Here is a 22,332-nt window from a genome sequence, read left to right as displayed (position 1 = left end):
ACTGATTTTATTTTTATTTTCCTTCCTTTTATACTAAACGAAAGCCCTTCAGGGAACTCCCACCTAAAGATGATGTTGTTCTTTCTCAGCTGTGTGACCAAGTCTCTGTAGCTAGATCTGAGGTCTAAGAGATGTTTGGGGATGTCCCTGAACAATTCCACTCTTGATTCACCAACTTCCAAAGGCCTTTGGAAATGTAGTCCCAAAATTTTATCTCTCTCCTCTTTAGATCCAAAGGTGACCAAACAGTCTCTTGTCTTGATTCTCCTGCTTGTTTTACCCAGTCGGAAAGCACTTACTATTTTGATTTCTTCTTTATCCAGATCCAGTTTCCAGAAATCTGCAAATTCCTGTGCAAGAAATTCCTTAAGACCTTCTTTTTCAATTTCTGGCAAGGATCTGATCCTGAGATTCGTTTGTTTATCTTTTAATTCAAGCATGGAAAATCTTGTTCTATAGTCCTCAAGTTGCCTGTTAATCGGTGGTATTTTTTCTTCTGTGGCCTCTGCAGCTGCTTTAGCTTCTTCTGCAATTTTCCTTGTTTTTGATGATTCCTGCAATAATTGCTGAATTAAATTCGTATTTTGTTTAATACAAGCTGTATTTTGATCTATTTTAGAAGATGTCTCTGACACCTTTTTGTTTGTTTCTACAACCTCCTCTGTCAATTTATTTAATGATTCTTGAATTTTTGCAAATCCTGTATTGAAAAGGTCCTCAGTTGAAGACATAGCTTTTGGTTTAGGTTGTACAGATGCACCTCCAATTGGGTCAGGTATAGAGGCTCTTCTTCCTGAGTAAAAGGTTTTCCCAGATCTTGTAGTCTTCTCCTGCAGCTGGTCTACTTTTCCCTTATCACTTGCCATACCACAGCAACTTATTTCAAGGTCACTCTCAGCTGAGGCTAGCTGTCAGACTTGAAGTCAAAACAGTGGAAAGTCCCCAGTCACTTTCCCAGCTGCAGCCAGCTGTCAGATTTTAAAACCAAACAGTGGAAAATTCCCAGTTGCTTTCTGTTTCTTTGTATCAGTCTTTGTAACAATCCTTATGTCCACCAGGGGGATACAATAGCCCCTGGGAACAATGGCTCCCGTCTTCTCCTTCTCCTTCCCAGCAACTTTGCAGCTAATTCCTCCCAGTAACAAGACTTAAACAGTCTCAGCTTTTAACAGTATAATCCAGTTTGCAGAGCTTAAAATCTCAGAGTCTCTCTCCGCAGTCCCTCCTTTACCCTGTGTTTTCAGATTGACAGATCAGAGCCGGGCGCGCCGGGCGGTGGTTCTGGGCGCGCCGGGCGCGCCGGGCGGTGGTTCCCCCACAGTCAGCTCTTTCTTACGCAGGCAATACAGTTTCCAGTCCTTCCCCCCCTTTTCCCTGCCACTTAGGGGGGGAAAAGATCCTTATCAAAACGCCAGATTCCGTTTCTTCAAAAGCACTTTTAAAGGTTTGGCACGCAAAAGTCTTTGTTTCCAGCTATATACAGAGCGGAAGGCTGACTTCCTGGTTAAACCTTACCGCTTCGGTTCTAATTTAGCTTGCTTTTTTAACTTGCCAAATCCAAAAGTTCCTTAATTTGTTTCTTTCCCTTTTAAAATTTGTAATTCTCCTACTCACGGAAAGTTCTTTTATAATCCAATTTGTCCCAAGAAGAAGTTGAGCGCTCCTCCGATCACGGCTGTGCGACGTCTCTCCGAAAAAGAAGCGATTGACTCTCAGCACCGCGTTACCCCCTCCACACTCCGGAGCTCTTCCTGAGCCCCAGAAACGTTTTAGGGGATCGCTGTTGGTGCCCGCCGAGTCCCACGGACGTAGGCTTCCTCCGCCTACGTTTTCAGGGGTTCACCACGTCGCCGTAGCGGTAGAACCCTGTTTTTTTCGGAGCTCCCCCTCCGGTGCTCAGCAGGGGGCCGCCATGATCGCTGGCGCTCAACTCGGAAGTCCTTAACCTGAAACTGTTCTTAACCTGAAGAACCAATTTAACTAATGGGGCCTCCTGCTGCTGCTGCGCCGCCGGAACACAATTTCTGTTCTCATCCTGAAGCAAAGTTCTTAACCTGAAGCACTATTTCTGGGTTAGCGGAGTCTGTAACCCGGAAGCGTATGTAACCTGAAGCGTATGTTACCCGAGGTACCACTGTATAAGCAGGCTGGCTGAACCCTTCAGTTCAGTTCTGTTCTGGCCTCTGAATAAACAAGAGCTATTTGAAGAATCGTTGTGTCGTCTGATATGTTCACCCACAACTTAACAACAACAATGCATCAAATGATGCAGTTAGCAGATGAGCCCTAGGCTTTCTTCATTGTTGCACGCACAACCCAAAAAGTATGCATTACCTTTCAAGTTAAGGCAACTCTCCAATATTATTCTAAGGAGTTCAAATTTAGGGCCTGCCCCAGAATTGGAGGTTCAGTGCTTTGCACCCATGCAGTTTCCTTGCCTCTTATATATCTTTCATAACCCATCTAATCTCTATTATTGCTGCTCCAGCTCCTATTATATATTAGGTTCAGAGAAAGAGAGAATAAAAAGGCTTCCACCCTCTCCTTTTAGACGTCCAAGATCAGGAGTTTACAAGAGGAAGCTGGGAGATTTGCAAAGCTGTGTATTTGACAGCCATATGACATAATAATCTAGGTCATGTATGATTGTGCTTCCAAAAGTTATGGGCCCATGTCCTGCCCACGGCAAGACTGGCTAGAGATGGAAGAAAGCAATAGGCCATTTTCTGACAAGGAATGCAGCGTGGCTCAGGTTACTGAAAGCTGTCATCTATACTGCAAGCGGCTAATTTGAGGTTTCACTACTGCAACAATGTCATGAAGAGCTTTGGGAAAATAGAAATACAGTGGTACCTCGGGTTACATACGCTTCAGGTTACAGACTCCGCTAACCCAGAAATAGTGCTTCAGGTTAAGAACTTTGCTTCAGGATGAGAACAGAAATCGTGCTCCGGCGGCGCGGCAGCAGCAGGAGGCCCCATTAGCTAAAGTGGTGCTTCAGGTTAAGAACAGTTTCAGGTTAAGTACGGACCTCTGGAACGAATTAAGTACTTAACCCAAGGTACCACTGTACGTATGCATAAGCCTTAGTAATGTGCATTCCCACCATTCCTTTTTTGCACCTCACTTTGCTCATATCTCAATGTTTCATTGCTGTGTCTGTTTGTATGCAGAAGTGTGAGTTTCCCCCATATGGTTTGCGGTTATGCTTTGGCCTGTGTCAAACAGGAATTATGTTGACATCAGGGGAACATATTTCATGTTCAGCTTTCATTTTATTTTAAGATCCTTGCGTTACTTGCACATTCCAGAACGACATTGTTCACGTGAAATGCTATTGTTGTGCAAAAACACCCAGAACGTTTAAGAAAAAAATTGAGGGGATCCTGCAGCATGCAGATAAAGTGATGCTGACTTGAACAATGACCTATGGGGAGGAACGGTAGAGACCCAGAAGAGGAAACAAGAAGTGGAGGGAATGTAGGAGGGAGAGAAAGAGGGATAATGATAGGGCACTCTGTGTGTGTGTGTGTGTGTGTGTGTGTGTGTGTTCAAATAGGGTGGACAAGACCACAGAGAACTTAAATCCAGAGCCTGCATAAATATGGCAGATAGCATAGACAGGCAACTATGAGCAAGCTATAATGGATTACACACAAATTCCATGCTTCAGAGTCACAGCAGGATATATAAACCCCTGGTGACAGTGTATATAAGCACCACTATAGATAATATGATTAACTAATCCATCAAACACGTTAAACAGATCCAGATCCACACTTCAGTGTTGGAATTTGGCTTAAGGTCTGGATTTTTTTGAGGTTCAATAAATTATGGTATCTCTTGGCTTTTGAGGTCTACGGGAATTTTAAAAGCTGCAGCAGCTTCTGAAAGCAGAAATCAAAGACTGCCTGCTAGTTACATACACAATTAAGCAGCAGGATCTCAATTTAGAGATCTGATTCTGCATGAGGATTGTGGTGTGTATGCCTCCAAGAGCAGCACTTTAAGCCGAATTTGAGCAGGTGCAGGTTTTTTCATGGAGTGGTGAAGCAGTGATGGGGAATCCGCACTAGCAGCAGAGGATGAAATACCTGATAGAAACCAGTATTTGATTATAAATAAAAAAATTGTCCAGTAGCACCTTAGAGACCAAGAATATGAAGAAGTGTGCATGCACACAAAAGCTTATACTCAGAACAAACTTAATCGGTCTCTAAGGTGCTACTGGCCATTTTTATTTATTTATTTTGACTGTGTCAGACCAACATGGCTAACTACCTGAATCCAATATGTCATTTTCTGCCTTTAGAAATGTCACATGAATCAAAGAAATATGGAAAAGCAAAATATGTCCAAAAGCTTCTGATGACCAGGAAAGTAATTTATGCCTCTTTAGGAGAGACTGGTCCCTACATGCCTTAAAGGCATCTCCAGACAAGTTCAGGACCTGCACTGTCTTTCCAGGTACTGATGGAAGAAAGCTTGGTGTTGTTTTTTGAGACTTTGGCTCATGGGGATTTATTTATTTAAATATATTTACTACCTGCCCTTCCCAAAAAGGTCCCAGGGCAAGTTACAAAACAGAAAAGAACAATGCCGCTATATCTATCTATCTATCTATCTATCTATCTATCTATCTATCTATCTATCTAATGGCATATATAAAAATGAAACAACCCAGCCACAAAGTCACTGAACCCAAAAGTAATATATTTTTTTTTTTATTCGGGGAGCTTTTCTTCAAAACGGTGAGGTCGAGGTCTGGAAAATAACAACACCAGCAAGAAGTAAATAAGCACGTGGTGGCAGATCCACCCATGGGCGTAGCCAGGATTTTTGTTGGGGGGGGGGGCGGGCAGCCAAAGTTGTTGAGCTTCTTTTAGGAAATCAAAGTTGAGCTTTTCTTGGTAAAAATACCCCGTAGATAGGACATTGCGGGGGGGGGGGGAGCAGCAGACTTCTTCGGGGAAGAACCTTAGATGAATGAATACTTTCAATGCTTTTCAAGCTTGGTGGGGTGACCGGGGCTCGGTATAAGAGCGGCATTTGCAGGATTCCATCGCCTGTTGCCTCTGACGTTTCCATGACAACCACACCCCTCCTCCCCTCCATTCACGTTCGGGCATTGGCCTCGTCTCCCTCAGCACGTGATCGCGGCGGCGCTCTCCCCCTCCCTTTCCCCACGCTCATCCGGGCTTCAGCAGGCCGCTTCCGGGTGGGTGTGGGGCTCGGCGTTGTCCTGCCCTGAGGCAGCGGCGGTGGGAGGCGGGCCAAAGGAGGAGGAGGAGGAGGTTCCCGTCAACATGGCGGCGCGCAGAGCGGGCGGCGGCGGTGGCGGCGGCCGCCGGAGCGGGAGCGGCAGCAGCAGCAGCAGCGCCTGAGGCGTCGCGAAGCGAGGCGCCATGGAGAGCGAGGAGGAGCAGCACATGACCACGCTGCTCTGCATGGGCTTCTCGGACGCGGCCGCCATCCGCAGGGCCCTCCGCCTGGCCAAGAACGACATCAACGAGGCCGTGGCGCTGCTCACCAACGAGCGGCCCGGCCTGCACTATGAGCCCATGGACAGCGGAGGGGGCGGCGGCGGCCAGGGAGGCCCCCAGCAAGGCGGCGGCGGAGTCTCCCGCGGCGGAGGGGACGGCGAAGGCACCGGTGGTGGAGGAGGAGGAGGCCAAGGTGGAAGCGGCAGCGGCGGCACTACCGGCTTCGACCCGCCCCCTGCCTACCATGAGGTGGTGGAGAAGGAGGTAACGGTCTCTGGGCGGAGGATGGGAGCGGGCGAGGCTCGCCTATGCTTTGCGCCGCCGTTAAGCCCGATCCCAGCCTGACCTTTGGCCGCACCGGCCCTTTGGAAACGCATCGAAAGGGGGACGGGATCGCCTTAAAATACCGCTTTGGTCTTGAGAGAGAGAGAGAGGACTCGGGGTACCAAGAGCTTGCAAGGATAGGAACCGCGCAGCCCTGAATCCTCACCTCGATTTCTTCTCAAAGGGCCCCCTCCCCCAGTTTCCACGAGTTCCCAAAGGGACCCCGCCACGCGCGCCTTGGGGGTCTTGGTGGAGTTGACCCCCCCCCCAAAGCAGGCGGGTTTTCCTGGGCGTCTTGTGCATGAGCTGTCAGGTGCATAACTCGAGCTTCAAGTGCGATCTGCGTTTGGGTGCCCTGGTTTGTCACCGGAAGAGGAATGTAGCCTGGAGCCTAGGAAAAGGGATTGATGTGTTATGCCTAGGCTGCGGTGTTGGAGGGTTTGGGAGCTGGTCACTTGTGTGTGTGCGGACTCGTTCTTTCATTATGAGGTGCCCATACTAATATTTTCCATGTCTAATCCGATGTAGGCCATATTGCTTTCAGTTGAGTTTGCTCCCATGTGTGTATAGTTTTGCAGCTTTTGTTAACCAAGGAGTTCTTTGAGCACCCGTGCAATTCTTTATAGCAATTCTGCCCTGATTGTCTTACTTGAAAGAGTCTGGGTGGCTTACAAGCAACAAAATCAGTAAAATGATCCAAAACCATGAATTAGGTAGGAAGTTTTAAAACTATCACATCATTAGTGGTTGAGGTAGAACTGGATTTGATGCTTATCTAAAAGTGATATTGATAGGCCCAGGTGCACTTCTTTTGGGAAGCTATTCCAAATCTTGGGCACTACATCTGAAAATACTATATCTCTGGCACTATCCTGCTATACTTCCAATGGTAGAGAGACTCAGCAAAGAGTCTCATTAAGAAAACAAAGTTCTCAGTTATGTTCATCTGGGAGAAGGGGATTTTTGAAATACTCTTGTCCCGGAATGCTTAGAGCTATAAAGCTCAATAATTGTGTGCACTATATCACATAGGTCGCTATGTTGCATGAGGAGCAAGTCATAACCTATTCAAACATGGGCAAAAAATAAATAGAAGTATAAAATACACATTCTGACAAAACCTCATAAAAGCATATTGTGTCAGGAACTTGAGAGTTATAGTCAGTTAACTTTTACTCAGAGTGGACCCATTGAAATGAATGGCCGTTTAGGTCTGTTAATTCCAGTGGATCTTCGCTGAATGCAGTAATTAATGTTTGGATTGTATAAGCTGATCCAGACATTTAGTAGCAACTTGCCTGGTGAGCAGTGTGGAGGTTGGGGCTGCCTGGGCACATCCAGTCCTGCCAGTACACCTGCACAGTCTCCGCCACCTTGCCCCTCTTCCTCTTGGTAGTGATGCGACTCTCCCCACTGGGTGCGCTGCTTCTGACTATGTTGCATTAGGTAAGAAAATGAATAGCCTTCCTACAATTGAATGGGTTTGGGGATAGGAATGAAAGGTAGGCGGCTTCCTCAGCTGCTTCTTGGTGGAGTCACCCTGAGCACTTCTACCAAGTGCATATTCTCTGCTGCCTACAGGAAAAGTGATGGGGGCTTCCTGGGGAGATACCCTACCAAATATTGGCCAAGGACAGCATGGACTCCTTTGACTTCTGTACAAGATAGGAATTCAGAATGCATCTGGGGCATCACCCAAGCCGTCAGTGGAGGGGCAGGAGAAGCAACATGGCAACATTGTAGCCCTCTGATACAATCTTATTCTGATCCATCATACACTGAAAGAACTAACTTATACTCTACTTTTTCTTCCATACTTTCTACTCATTCCGACTTGCAATGCTTATTAGATAACATTCAAGTATGAATTTGTGATTTGTCTCCAGTAATGTACCAGCATGGTTCACCTAGCACAATGGGATTCTTTCTTCTACCCCCACCCCCACCCTCTGAAGCTGAATTTGACAGCAGGCAAAGGCCTGAAAGGGACAGAAGAGGAAACTCCATTGCCTGCACGGAAGCCCATCACACTGGTGAAGCTGCAGTGTTGGGTACAGCCCTGTGTTTCTAGTTGTATTTTGTAACCAAGAACAAGTGCCTGAGTTTGTTTTTGGCTCCTTCCTCCAAGGCCACTTTCCTTTTGAGTCAAGATTGTAAGCTTGAGGTCAAAGACTGTCTTATTACTTGCTTTTCTAAGTAGCAGCCCCCCCCCCCTTTTTTGGCTGAGGAGTGAGGTAAAAATCCTTCAAACAAACAAATACTACTTACATTCCTTATAATATTCCCACCCCAAGCCTCCAGAAGTGATGTTATTGTATGAACCATTTTAACAGATAAATAATAAGTTTTCAAATTTGAAAAGCTGGTTTTTGTTGTGAAGAAAGAAACAGATGCCTGGGGTTGAGAACTCTGGCTGGGAGGTCTTTTGCCAGGCTTGGCTGTGTACGAACTCCTTCCTTTCCTTGCTCCCAGTTCTCCTAAATTACATGCTGACAACTGAATCATGACTGAAAAGGTAAATAAACATAGGAATCCATGAGCATGTTCTTGTAGTAAGTTGGGAATTTTAATTATGTTGGGAACCAGCACAGAAGTCTTGTTTTGATTCTTAAGCATTTACTATTCTTCGCAGTTGTCATTACTGTAGTGCCACTTCAGTGCTGTATAACCACCAAATATTTACCTACTCAGTTTTCGGTGTGCCATGTAAGAGCCAAACTATCTATTTATTTATTTCACAATGTTTATATACTGCTTGAGTGTAATGAAACCTCAAAGCAGTTTACAAAAAAAACAAAAAAAACAAAAAAAAAACCACCTATGTAGGACATTTGTGACTGGATTAGCCAACATTTTGATTCTTTCTTTAAAAGCTGTCACAGGAATCACACAATTAGATCTGATCAGTAGTGCTGAGGAAAAGAAGAGACTTTCTCTCCTGTGTCAATTTCTGTTCTGTTTGACTCTCATGGGAAAATACAGATATCTAAATATTTGGTCCTAACAGAGATAAGCTGCCTTTACAGTTTCCTGCACCTGGTTTTGTTCAGCAGCTATGCAGTGCCAGTACTAATAATCTAAAATAACACATTGGCCAAAAAATAACAGGACTATTATTTTTTGCAAAGAGTCCACTACTTATACTTCTGCACTGTACACCTGTTCATCACAGATGAGTTGCTATAACATTCCTATTCAGAGTGCCCTTCCCATCCATCCCATCTTGGGTGATGGAAGACTTGAGAGTAGCAGAACACTTCACCGTAACGTGTGTTCCACTATAATCATGTTCTTTTTGTGTGTGTGTTCACACATGTACAATTGCTGTGGCAAACTATGCTTATGCATAGCTTCATATATTTAAGAGCATTGCATCATTCACTAAACATTCTGAATCATTTTATGAATGCTTAATCCTTGTTAATAAACTAATAATTTAATATATAGTGTGTTTAGAGTGCAGAAGTGATTTTTTTATCCTTGAGACAGAAAGTTGCTTTGTTAATTTTAAGATGAAGGGACTTGAGTATTTTAACCAGAGTTGGGCGAGTTTCTCTTCCCCCACTCCTGTGGCTTACATTGGCCTAAAAGTTAGAGCTAGGGGGCTGCTTCAGAGGACTAGTCTTAGGGTAACTGGGATGGGCAGGTGACAGAAGCTTACCATACAGGTGGCTCTGGGAACAAGAAGGTCTATTTATGGGAGTAACTGTAGTAGGGCAGTCTTTCACGGCAAGTTGTAAAATGGAAAGTCCTTTCTGGCTTGATTTTTATTTATTTTATTTTTTTAATAATAATATTTATTAAATTTTCCATTATACAATTTCACCATATCAAATTTTTTTCACAAATTTCAACTTTTTAGACTTCCATCAGCTTCTCTGCAAATCATCCATTTTTTTACATACTTTACGCATTCTTTAAATTTAATATTGCCTTTTAGTATACCCTTACTATCCTATTCCTTTTTAACAATACTCCTCTAACTTTCACAAAACTTCTTTAAATCCCACTAGCGTTGTTTGTTCATCACATATACTTTTCAGATATTCTGTAAATTTTCCCCAGTCCTCAATGAACTTGTGATCCCATTGATATCTAATCTTCCCAGTTAGTTTATCCAACTCTGCATAGTCCATAAGTTTCATTCTCCACTCTTCAAGGGTCGGTAGTTCCTCCTGTTTCCATTTCTGGGCCATTAAAATTCTCGCTGCCGTTACTGCGTATTTGAAAAGTTTGTAGTCCCTTCCATTTATTTCACTTCCTGTTATTCCTAACAGAAAGGCTTCTGGTTTCTTTACAAATGTATATTTCAATATCTTTTCAACTCATCATATATCATCTCCCAGAAACCCTTCACCTTCTTACATTCCCACCACATATGATAAAATGATCCTTCTTTTTCTTTACATTTCCAACACTTATTACACGTTTTAAACATTTTTGCTAACTTAACTGGTGTAATATACCATCTATATACCATTTTCATGATATTCTCCTTTAATGCAGTACATGCTGTAAATTTTATATTTTCATTCCATACTTTTTCCCAATCATCCAATTGTATATTATAGCTAAAATCTCTGGCCCAGTGTATCATAACTGACTTTACTTCCTCATCCATCATATGCCATTCCAACAACATTTTATACATTTTTGACAATATCTTATAATCATTTTTTATTATCTCTATTTGAAATTTCAATTCCTTTTCTGCATATCCGCTCTCTTTAAAATCCTTTTTAAACATTTCATTTACCTGAAAATAATGCAACTAATCAAACACATATTCTTTTACTTGTTCATATAGCTTCATTTTCCATTTCTCTCCTTCTTTAATTATTAATTCTCCATATTTAATCCAATTCCCTCTCATGTTAATTTTCTTTACACTCATAACCTCTAATGGAGACAACCAGTGTGGAACTTTTGGTTCTACTTTCTGGCTTGATTTTTAATCTGGGCTGGGGAAGAGGTTGGGAGCTTCTAATGGTCACCTCTCCTTCCAGTTATAGTGCGATGTTCTGCTAGAATTTAGCTGTCTGTGTTCATGTTGCATAGCTTAGTACTACATCCTGAAGTGCAACAAGTTAACTTAGAAAGTTTGAACAGCTATTGTATAGAATAAATATATACCCCACAGATTCAGATGTTATATTTTCAAAAGCAGGTATATTCAGTTATTTGGTACCTTCTCTGAAGGTAAAGGTCTGACCACAGCGTATCAAATTTCACAGCTCTAACTCATTGGGAAACATGAAACAATTTTCATATTCCTATCAGTCCAAGCACCTGATACATAGTGGTCTGACACATGTTTGCCAAGTGCAAATTTTTACTTGCGCACAGCTCTTAAGAGTGTTTGTTTTTTATGGTTTGGCTTTTACCTAGTTGCGCCTCTGTTTTCCTGTATATTATTACTCAGATTTCTTAACTTGCCCTTCAAGTTGCAACAATTTAAAAACACAGTATTAAAAACAGTTGAAGCAGATTACAATCAAGAATAGGATGAGTTCTAGTTGTATATATATTAATTGTTTTGTCTTTTGGTTATAAATCAAGTGGGGGAGATGAAACCTGAAAAATAGTGTAAAAGCTTAAGTATACAGTAGTTTCTTCACATTCTCCATAGATATGTTCATTATCACTTTTGTGCCAACTTCATAGCTTTCTGAAATTACGGGTTGCAGTTAAGTCAAGTGATAGCATTGATTTTATTGTTTAACTTTGTCATGCCTGTGTTCTGTTGATTTTTAAAGGAGGAGTTCTTAAAATCTTAGATACGGAAGGACTGTGCCACCAGCATGTTAACCCTTTTGTGTAAATTATAAAATACGGCCATATGCATTTTGTGTATAACACGTTTCAGGATTAAAGCATTTTTCTATGTGGTGTTCTTGGGTTTCTGGTTCTGCAAAACTGGAATCTCAATATGTTTTCAGCACTTTTATTTCTTGAACAAAAAATATTTATGGACATTGTCTTTTTAACCTTCTCTGCAGCTGTTATAATCTTTAGTACATTTCTTACTGTTAACTTCCACCTTTAAAGGGTTTCCAAATCCCATATGAAATATTTTTTCTGTTTACTGAAGCAACTTCCAGGCGAAGATTAACACTTGATGTGATCTAAATGTTTATCATTGGTGGAAGTGGGAGGCCATTTATGCATGGAACAAACAGCAGCTCAGCTGGGCAGGAAGTGTCTTTCAGATAATGTTCAGTAGAGACATTTTCTGGTCATCTTCCCAGTCAGAAGTTCTATTCAATGACAGCTGCTTAATAAGGAAGTGAAATGCTGGAGGAAAATGAGGCCAGTGTTAGAAGTTAATTCTACTAAACACATTTTGAATCTTTCTGGATAAGAACAGGAGTCTCTTATAAGAAAAGGCCTGGGAGGATCCTAATCTTTTATAGGTGTTTTTTTTTTTTTTTTTTTTTTGAAAACAACTTACTTATACAAAAAAGCTTGTCTGGGATAGCGGAGGCAGAGGTCTGACAGTTTATAACAGATCCTCATTTGGTGTCAACTCTTTTTCACCTGTTTTTTGCATGTATTGCTTGCTTTCCTTTGCTTAATATCAAAAACTGTCTAGATGAACTTTTCAAATTCAGTGTTAACTGACAAATATAAAAGGGAGCTATAAAATTGTAACTAAGTAGATCTATACGCTCTGAGTTATTGTGTGAATCATTCGATGCACCTGTGTTTCAAATCATTTTTCCTATGGCTGTCAAGTATGGAATAAAATGTCCTGTCTATGGTAGCATCCTGATCTGGATGCTAGCACCTGACAGAAGGACAGGGGGAAGCATTCCTATTACCATGCCATGGAAAAATACCCTTGTTTCACTATGAATGTGTTTAGCTGGTATTATAGGATTTAAATTCTGAATGTGTTATCTTTGTGAATGTACAATCCTGGGCACCCCAAAGGAAAATACAGTGGTAATTAGCACTTTTCCCTTGGGAGTGGGAAAAAGAAGTAATGCTAGAGAGAGCTGCTAAAGTACCCATAACTTATATAATCCTGCAGCAATATAGATGAACTAAAAGAAATGGGCAACTTGTGGTTTAATGTTCAATGAAAACTGTGCTGTAGAAAATGAATCACACTGTTGTGTTTTCCTAGGCTTCCATTAAAGAAGTATACCTGCATTTGCATTAAAAAATGCAGGCAACGATAATTCATTCTATAGAGGAAAGCATAACTTGCAGGGCTGAGCTACATCCAAATATCCCTCAGATTTCACACTTCATTTGTGCAGAATCAGAATATAGTGGTACCTCTGGTTACGAACCTAATTTGTTCCGGTGGTCCGTTCTGAAACCGTTCTTAACATGAGGCACCACTTTAGCTAATGGGGCCTCCCGCTGCTGCCACACAGCCAGCGTGCGATTTCTGTTCTCATCCTGGGGCAAATTTCTTAACCCGAGATACTACTTCTGAGTTAGCAGAATCTGTAACCCGAAGTGTTTGTATCCCGAGGTACCACCGTATCACTTGCATGTACATGCTTGCCACTTTGCTGACTAGGTTACTTACTTACATGATTTTCTTCTAGGATAGTGAGATGTTATTTTGCAGTTGCTGTAGTCGTCCACACACTGGCTACTTCCAGACTAGGCTGCTGTAATGCTTTTTACGTAGGGCTACACTTGAAGGCAGCTCAGAAGTTTCAGTTGGTACAGAATCCAGCCGCCAGGTTGCTTGGAGAGCAAAGAAGTCTGTGTGTATATAACACCCATTCTGCTTCAGTTACTTTTGCTGCCTGTTTCTTCTAAGCTCAGTTCAAACTGCTGCTGAGTTTAACATTTAAAGCCTTTAATGGTTTTGGAATAGGTTGTTTGAAGGACTGCCCATGCTCTTATGAGTGACCTCTAGATGCAAGATAATCCTTGGGACTCTGTTGTCTGGCCTACCATTAAGAACAATCAAGTTTGCAGATACCAGGGACGGGGCTTTTGGGGATGAGACGGGACACCACATCTCTGAAAGTCTTTCCCCCAAGAAATGTGTTTGAACCCTCCACTTGATTATTTTATGTGGGCCCTGAAAAGTTTATTTTGTTCTGTCAGGCTTTTTGTGATCCTGTTGCCGGGTTTTTGTGCTATTTTTTCAGTAATTATGATGTAGTTTTATTGTGCTAAAAAAACACACCTTGGGAGGGCACACCTTGAAAGATGACTTATAAATGATTCATATAAATAAATGATGTGTAGTTTTGTGCTCTGTGATTTTGCTGTCATGTGTAGCATTGTTTGGTATGCTAGTTTTGCAAGTAATGTGGTGATGCCGTGCACAGCCTCACAGTAGCTAAGTGTTGACTGAATAACATATCTGATGTTGTTTCTGGCTCTCATTGCCATGATGGATAGTGTGGAGACTGCTGTTCTGCTCTTAGCAGCAACCTCTGACCCTGTACTTCTCCTACTTGCTCTACTGTCTAACCTCAGGAGGCTCTTCTGCAAAACCTCAGAGGTTTCTCCACTGTGTCCGGAGGTCGTGACTAGTGGCTCTATCAAAGATTGGCTGTATCTTGTTTTAGCCTAGTTAAGTAGATTGAGTTTGGGACACAAATGGGGATATATGAAGGGATTGGAATCTCTGTTGAAACTGCATTAGGGTAATGCCAAGACTGAGCACTTCTGAGCTTGTGCAGTCTTTTTTCCTCTTGAAGGGAATATCCCTTTACAAATATTAAGTGTTCTCTTTGTTATCATCAGGATGCCACTATCACCACACTAAAAAAAACATTCCTCTCTACATATATTCCATAACCCATAGTATATGTATTGCATCACTTAACCCAATAATAGCATCATTTCATGAAATGAAATTTCTATCCTTTACTTAATTGAAATGATTGTCTTTATTTTGCCTCTTCTCCTGTGCGCATCATTGAGCTTGGCCAAGGGGCAGATAACTGCTAGGGAATTTCCTAAAGAGTCTACAAAAACATCAGAATATATGAACCTATGGATGGCATTATAGTTCAAGAACATCACTCCCCCCTCTCTCTATATAGTGTAGGACCTCTACAGTCTAGGGTTCAGGGGGTGTCATTTTTATAGAATGTCCCTTCATAGTCAAAGATCCCCCTGTGTTTTAGGTTAATTGATAGAGGCATTGCCGTACCACGATCCCAGATGTTCTCATGGAAACCCAGATGAAAGCTTGATCAATATGAGCAAGTGTCACTTGATCTCTATGGGAATCAGTTGAACCACCATACTTAGGATGCATAATTGTGTATTTGCAAGTGCATGTTCTGAGAGTATAAATGTTGAGAGATTATGTAGCATTTGGTATTACAAGATAAAGATATCTAAGAGTTTTCCTTGCTTTTCTAGCTGTTATCTTGAATAAAAGGGCTATTTTCATGTGATGCACTTTGGGGCGGGGAATCCTAATTGGTGACTGGTCAGAAACACAATTTTGAAGTTTTGACGGATAGCACAATGAAAATTTGACCCTGTGTGTGGATATTGTAATGCTGAAAAGGGTTCAATAAGAGGAGGGGTGTGAGGGAAGGTTCCAACATTTGCTTAGAAAAAAATGTGAAGAAGGGGGAACATGATAGAGATGCATTCATGCTGCAGGGAAAGTGGGTAGGGTGTTTTTCTCAGAATATCAGAGCCCATGGCTGGCCAATGAAGCTGGGTAACAGAAAATTCAAGACGGGCAAAGGGAAGTATTTCTTTACGTAGCACACTGTTAAACTAGCGATGGCCACTTATGAACTGCTCCTGAATTTCCCATAGACCTCTAGCTGACCACTGTGAGAAAATGTAGCAGGGCTCTTCTTACATTCTTACTGCAATGCTCACCATTCTCAAATGCTGTTCTATAACCACAATGTTGTTTTCTATATTTCAATCCATTGAAAAGATAGTATTTCATGTCCGTGCTTTTAGTTTGTTGTTGCTTTCCTAGATAATAGTTTCCTGTTCCACAGCACTTAATGTTCATTCTCAGATAGGAAGCATTATTTTATGAATGTGCAGTTGTTTTTAATACAGAGAGAGTGCTTGTTAGACCAGGAAATGAAAGCAATAAATGAGACAGTGGAGTGGTACTGGAAAAACAAACTGTGACTACTAGTTCACAAGTTTTGAACCTTGTCCAAGTACATACAATGATCGAAAATAGCCTGCTCACTGACTAGCCAGTGTGCAGTGAGTCATGGTTTTGGTCTTTTTGTGGTAGCTATGTGTGTCCATGAGAGTTTTATTGTTAGATCCATGCTTGGCATCAATTTGCATCCTGTTGGCACTTTTAAAAAAGGTTAAATCTCAAGCTGAACAATGGTCAGCGCTTACTACCCAATCTTGTACATGGTGAAGGATTTCATAGGCTCCACTGCTTTGAGCAGCATTGAATGCCTTTAGACCTAGGGTGCTCAAACTATTTGTTCGCAATAATAATAAAAAAGTTAAAGCCTCTCTTCATTAATTGTAACAAATGATTTGAATTGTTAGGCCTGCTAGATGGAAGTAGTTAAATTTAAGTGGTGTTTGGGGAATGGGGAGAGAGCAGGGATTTATAAAATGAAATGTGGGTTATGTGCTTTCTGTTTGTAGAAATGGCTCCATAGGAAATGGAACTGATGAGAAAGTGGCATAAATGACCTTATTTGCTTTACTATAAATAAGTTGAAGAAATGTGCTGTCCACACGGGCTACATTAGTTGGGAGGTGGGTCAGATACCATCTTGCTCTTTGTTTGCTTTTATTTCCCCTTATGGGAATCCACCTTAGCCTTGTAGATCTGTACCTATGGATTTCAGAATCTTTTGCTGAAACTGTGAAAAATAATTAGAAAGTAACTATAGCAGAATGGTTTATAAACTAGATAAGGCGCTCCTACGGTAACCTAAAGAAAAAATAGATACCTGTAAAGATTCTAAACCAAACTTGGTTTTGAGATTATGGTGTTCTCTGTTTCCTTATTCACTGCAGTAGTGACAATTTGGTTATTTAGATATAGAGGAGAAGATAAGTTCAAGGCCAAATAGATTTGTTTGATATGATTGTCATATCCCTATGTAGATGCAGATGTGATAGCTGTAAGCCTTTCAGTGTGGAAAGAGCTCTTCACAAAGTTGTAGGTCTAGCTGCTCTTCAGCATGGCGATGGTCTTTTTCATGCTTTTCTTTCTTACCTCAAAAGTGGTGCACTCACTTCTTGTGTGCATTATGATCTTGGACAGGTGAGTGGTCCAGTAAAGGCAGAAAAGAGAGGCACAGTCAGTGTACAAATCCACTGTAATGCAGAACTATGGTGGCTTTATATTCCACATCTCCTCCTGCCATAAAGCAGAGGTTGGTACCAAGGTAAAACTATTAGTGATTGCTCATTATAATGGCTGTATAGTTATTGTCTCCTGTATGATTGGCAGTATGCCTCTGAATACCAGTTGCTTTGGGTCATAAACCGGAAAATGCTATTGTGCTCATGTTCTGCTTGGGGGTTTCCATAGGTATCTGATGGGTCACTGTAGGGACAGAATGTTGGCATAGATTGGCTTGTGCTCTTATATTATTAGAAGAAGCTGCATTTTTGTTGCACAGTGGGGAAGCAGAACCTTACTAGAGTGGCTGGCTTGTGGGTCTGGTATGATCAGATCTGTGGATGGGCAATTAATACTTCATTGTTAGCATGTTGGATCAATTATGTGATTATCAGAAGTTGTATTCTATATCTTTTAAATAATTAGGTGATTTATTTTTGGTTTGAAAATGATTGGATTAATGTCCTTCAATCCTTTCCAGACTTTTGATTCAGTAATCTAGGAAAACTTTTAAGTCAATGATGGTAGTACATCTGTCTCACCACTGTGCATATATATGTCACAGTGCTAGATTCTGCATTAATCCTCCCTACTTTTTCTGGCACTTCCTTATTTTTCTGCTGGGTGCAGAAATGGTGGGAAAAGAGGACAGCAAATAGGCTTTGTTTTCTGAGTTAAGAAGTAGAATTTCTGTTGCACAGGAGTTGCTTTGTAGTTGGAATGTCAGGTTTTCTGGTATGGATCTGCTACAATCCCTTTTTATAACAGCCAGTAACTAGAGCAACTAACTGTGGCTTCTTCATACAGCTAACTGTCTCTTCTTTTCAACAGAAAAATGACGAAAATGGGAACTGCTCTGGAGAAGGTATCGAGTTTCCTACAACAAATCTTTACGAACTGGAGAGCAGAGTATTAACAGATCATTGGTCCATTCCATATAAGCGGGAAGAATCTCTTGGCAAGTGTTTAATTGCATCCACTTATCTAGCAAGGCTGGGTAAGTTGCAACCTTTTTTTTAAAGTAGCATCATACAAATGTTGACTTTTATATTAATAATGATAACTTGACAGTAAAAAATTGTCTACTCAAATAGCTTTTGGCTTCACCTTTTTCCACGTTGCATGTTGGTAACAGGTGTTTAATTAACAAAATATTTTCTTGTTGGAAGTAGTATGAATCTCTTGGCTTCAGTAGAGTGCTGTGCATTTTTAACTTGATGCTTTCACCTTTTAATCAAATGTTTCAGAATCACTTTTGAATTATAGATGATCTTTAGAACATGTGAAAACAGGCACAAATATATCCCTTATTAAATATTATTTTGTTTGGTGATTAACAAACTGTTGAATAGGCTGGTATGCTCAAATATTGGGGTGAAAATGAAATTTTATTTTCTAAACTTGCTTAAACATATTGCCAAGAGCAGGGCTCTTCAGGCAATTATAGAAAATTAACTGTGTTGCAGCAAAAACAAATGAGCTGCTAATTTTAAAAGGCTAGTAGTAATGCTTTTTGATATGGAAATGCTTGTAGTATAATTGCAGTATAATTACATGGCGGAAACACTAGTTTGCAACATTTCAGTGGAACTTTTGCACACTTGAAAGAGTGTATGCATGTGATGCTAAAGGTGATTATTTGGTGTTAGTTAAGTTGTGGTGGGGGTGTGGAAAGAGAGTGGTCTTTTCTCATTATGAAAAAATCACAAAGTCTTCTGAAAACCAATTTCTCAAACTGTGGAATACCCAGCAATTAAAAAAGGTAAAGGACCACTGACAGTTAAGGCCAGTCGTGAATGACTCTGGGGTTGCGGCGCTCAACTCGCTTTACTGGCCGAGGGAGCAGACGTTTGTCCACAGTTTTTCTGGGTCATCTGGCCAGCATGACTAAACCACTTCTGGTGAAACCAGAGCAGCGCACAGAAATGCCATTTACCGTATTTTTCGCCCTATAGGACGCACTTTTTCCCCTCCAAAAATGAAGGGGAAATGTGTGTGCGTCCTATGGGGCGAATGCAGGCTTCGCGGACCTCTCCGCAAGCAGCGGGAGCGCTCCCGCTGCTGGCGGAGAGTTGCCTGCATGCTGAAGCCTGCGCGCGCTGAGCTCAGCGCGTCCAGGCTTCGCGGACCTCTCCGCTAGCAGCGGGAGCGCTCCCGCTGCTGGCGTTGAGTTGCCTGCATGCTGAAGCCTGCGCGCGCTGAGCTCAGCACGTCCAGGCTTCGCGGACCTCTCCGCTAGCAGCGGGAGCGCTCCCGCTGCTGGCGTTGAGTTGCCTGCATGCTGAAGCCTGCGCGCGCTGAGCTCAGCGCGTCCAGGCTTCGCGGACCTCTCCGCTAGCAGCGGGAGCGCTCCCGCTGCTGGCGTTGAGTTGCCTGCATGCTGAAGCCTGCGCGCGCTGAGCTCAGCGCGTCCAGGCTTCGCGGACCTCTCCGCTAGCAGCGGGAGCGCTCCCGCTGCTGGCGTTGAGTTGCCTGCATGCTGAAGCCTGCGCGCGCTGAGCTCAGCGCGTCCAGGCTTCGCGGACCTCTCCGCTAGCAGCGGGAGCGCTCCCGCTGCTGGCGTTGAGTTGCCTGCATGCTGAAGCCTGCGCGCGCTGAGCTCAGCGCGTCTAGGCTTCGCGGACCTCTCCGCTAGCAGCGGGAGCGCTCCCGCTGCTGGCAGAGAGTTGCCTGCATGCTGAAGCCTGCGCGCGCTGAGCTCAGCGCGTCCAGGCTTCGCGGACCTCTCCGCTAGCAGCGGGAGCGCTCCCGCTGCTGGCGGAGAGTTGTCTGCATGCTGAAGCCTGCGCGCCCTGAGCTCAACGCGTCCAGGCTTCGTGGACCTCTCAGCAAGCAGTGGGAGCGCTCCCGCTGCTGGCGGAGAGTTGCCTGCATGCTGAAGCCTGCGCGCCCTGAGCTCAACGCGTCCAGGCTTTGTGGACCTCTCAGCAAGCAGTGGGAGCGCTCCCGCTGCTGGCGGAGAGTTGCCTGCATGCTGAAGCCTGCGCACGCTGAGCTCAGCGCGTCCAGGCTTCGTGGACCTCTCAGCAAGCAGTGGGAGCCAGCACTGGGCTCCCACGGCTTGCAGAGAGCTGCCTGTTTGGGGGCTGGGGTCGGGGGAAGCTCGGGCTTCCCCAACCCCGCGCCTGGGGGGGGGAAATAATTTTTTTCCTTTATTTCCCCCCCAAAAAACTAGGTGCGCCTTATGGGACGGTGCGTCCTATAGGGCGAAAAATACGGTACCTTCCCGCCCGAGTGGTACCTGTTTATCTACTTGCACTTTGACATGCTTTCGAACTGCTAGGTTGGCAGGAGCTGGAACCGAGCAACGGGAGCTCACCCCATCGCAGGGATTCGAACCGCCAACCTTCTGATTAGCAACCCCTAGGCTCAGTGGTTTAGACCACAGCGCCACTCGCGTCCCTTAACCACTTCTTGAAGGGAACCGTGCCCAACAATTATTTTCTAGTTATTTCTGCTTGGCACATAGAAAGGGAACTTGGAAAGGTATTTGCAAAGGGAAGCACAAAAATGGTTCCAGTGGCATCACTGATAACTCTGCCTTAGATATGTATGTGCATGCACACCTTTTTTCTCATTTCAGGAATCTAAATCCTTACTAGGGTCTTTATTTTATTGGAGCTTCCAAACTCGTAGAGCCCCTGCCTCGTAACTTAAGTCTCCAATGAAGTCTTGGGAATCTCTTTGCTTAGCTGGTGTGGAGGGTTTAATTGACTACACTTCTGGGGTGGTATGCAACAAATTAATTGCACAACAGAACTTCTCTGCCTGTGTGCCCCTTAAATGTGTTCTGAGGATAGCCTGAACCCTCTGGATCAGATTTTGGGAGATAGCATGGGGAGACAAGTTCCCTTGAAAAGAAGAAATCTTTGTGTCAGGAGAACTTCTTATTTGGATTTCACCCCTGAGCTTTTGATGATGCTCAAAGTTAAGGGGGGGGGTGAGGAAGTAGCATGGCATCTCTACATAAGGGAAGGGCCAAAAGTTATTGGTAGAGTATGTGCTTTGCCTGCAAAAGACCCCAAAATCAATATATGGCATCTTTCAGGTATGCTGAGGAAAGACTCCTGTAACCCTGTAGAACCACTGCCAGACAATGTAGACATTACTGAGCTTAGAATGTTGGTGCATATGGTCAGACACAGGCAACAAAAGCTGAGAAAACTTGTTTTATTGGTGACAGAGGATAACTTAGCTTTTTGGCTTTTTGTGTGTGTGGTGCACAGTCGGGGGTGATTCAGCTGTATAGAATGAGCCAATGACTGTATAAGCTATCTCCCCACACTAAACTGAACATGTTTGGAGACTGCCTGCAAGCACTTAAGGGTGAGTGGAAGGCTCACTCAGATTCCTTTTATTGCATCACAGGAGTGTAAAGGTGTTGAGCCTTCTTTGTAGAAGTGGAAGTGAAGAGGGAAAGAATAAAGTGAACTTTGTATGATGAGAAATGCATGTTATCCAGCCTTACAGAGTGTGCCAAGAGCAGTGGGGCCCTGCTAAGGTTCAGACCTATATAGGACTGGAGTTGTGTGCCCTAGATTTCCCCCCTCCCACTGATCACATACATTCTTAATGAAATGTGCCTTAGTTAAGGGATAAGGGAAATTAACTGTTCATGTAATCAGAGGCACTTTCCTTTATTATTAAATCAGAGCAAATGAAAATTGTTGGGATAAAAAAAAATTCATCTGAAATGGGGTCTCAGAAAGAGGAATACATTGAGGAGGGTGCAAGTGGACAGATTAAGAATTACTGTCTTACAGATATGGGAGCAATCAGCTGTCTGCATTGAATTACAGCAGGGCCCCCAGCTTTCCTGGGCCCATGGGCATATTTGGCATTTTCAAAAGGTGTTGTGAAGAACACCACAAAATTGCTGCTGTGGAGCGGGCAGGGCAGAGAAGGCTGCAGGTCATAACATGACTGCTGCGAGTGTCATGCCTAGTCACAAATTTTGGGAAGTACGTCTCCCCACCCCACCCCCCACCCTGCGACTTGCTTACATTATATGTCTCCTGGGAAGGAGGTAGGCAGGCCTGGAGGAAGAAAAAACAAGTAAAGGCTCACAAACCCTGGAGAACAGGGGGAAACAAACAGCCAAATGCTGTTGTATGGGAAACAAACAAACAAAAATGTAGATGACCAAAGAGGAGAAGGTTGGGAAGGGGGCAATGACGAATACAGACTGCATCAGAGAGGAAAGAAGTTGAAACAAGAATTTAAAAATAAAAATGC

The 22,332-nt window shown here is 43.1% G+C and overlaps 1 protein-coding gene across 2 annotated transcripts in view; it reads left to right on the top strand.

Annotated features, from left to right (window-relative positions):
- The first annotated feature begins 5,200 nt into the window (after positions 1-5,200).
- USP24 (ubiquitin specific peptidase 24) overlaps positions 5,201-22,332 on the top strand; it is a 74,485-nt gene continuing 57,353 nt past the window's right edge. The window contains exons 1-2 of one of the 2 annotated variants that reach the window (XM_083447947.1): positions 5,201-5,747; positions 17,929-18,094. In XM_083447947.1, the coding sequence (XP_083304073.1) occupies positions 5,406-5,747; positions 17,929-18,094 (508 nt within the window). In that variant the 5' untranslated portion in view covers positions 5,201-5,405. Of the gene's footprint in view, positions 5,748-14,210; positions 14,432-17,928; positions 18,095-22,332 lie in introns of those variants that run through there. The other variant, XM_083447948.1, reaches the window with a different exon arrangement.

This window comes from Podarcis tiliguerta (assembly GCF_965153285.1).
Source record: "Podarcis tiliguerta genome assembly, chromosome: 6".
Classification (NCBI taxonomy): Eukaryota; Metazoa; Chordata; class Lepidosauria; order Squamata; family Lacertidae; genus Podarcis; species Podarcis tiliguerta.
This window is presented reverse-complemented; position numbering and strand designations above follow the sequence as displayed.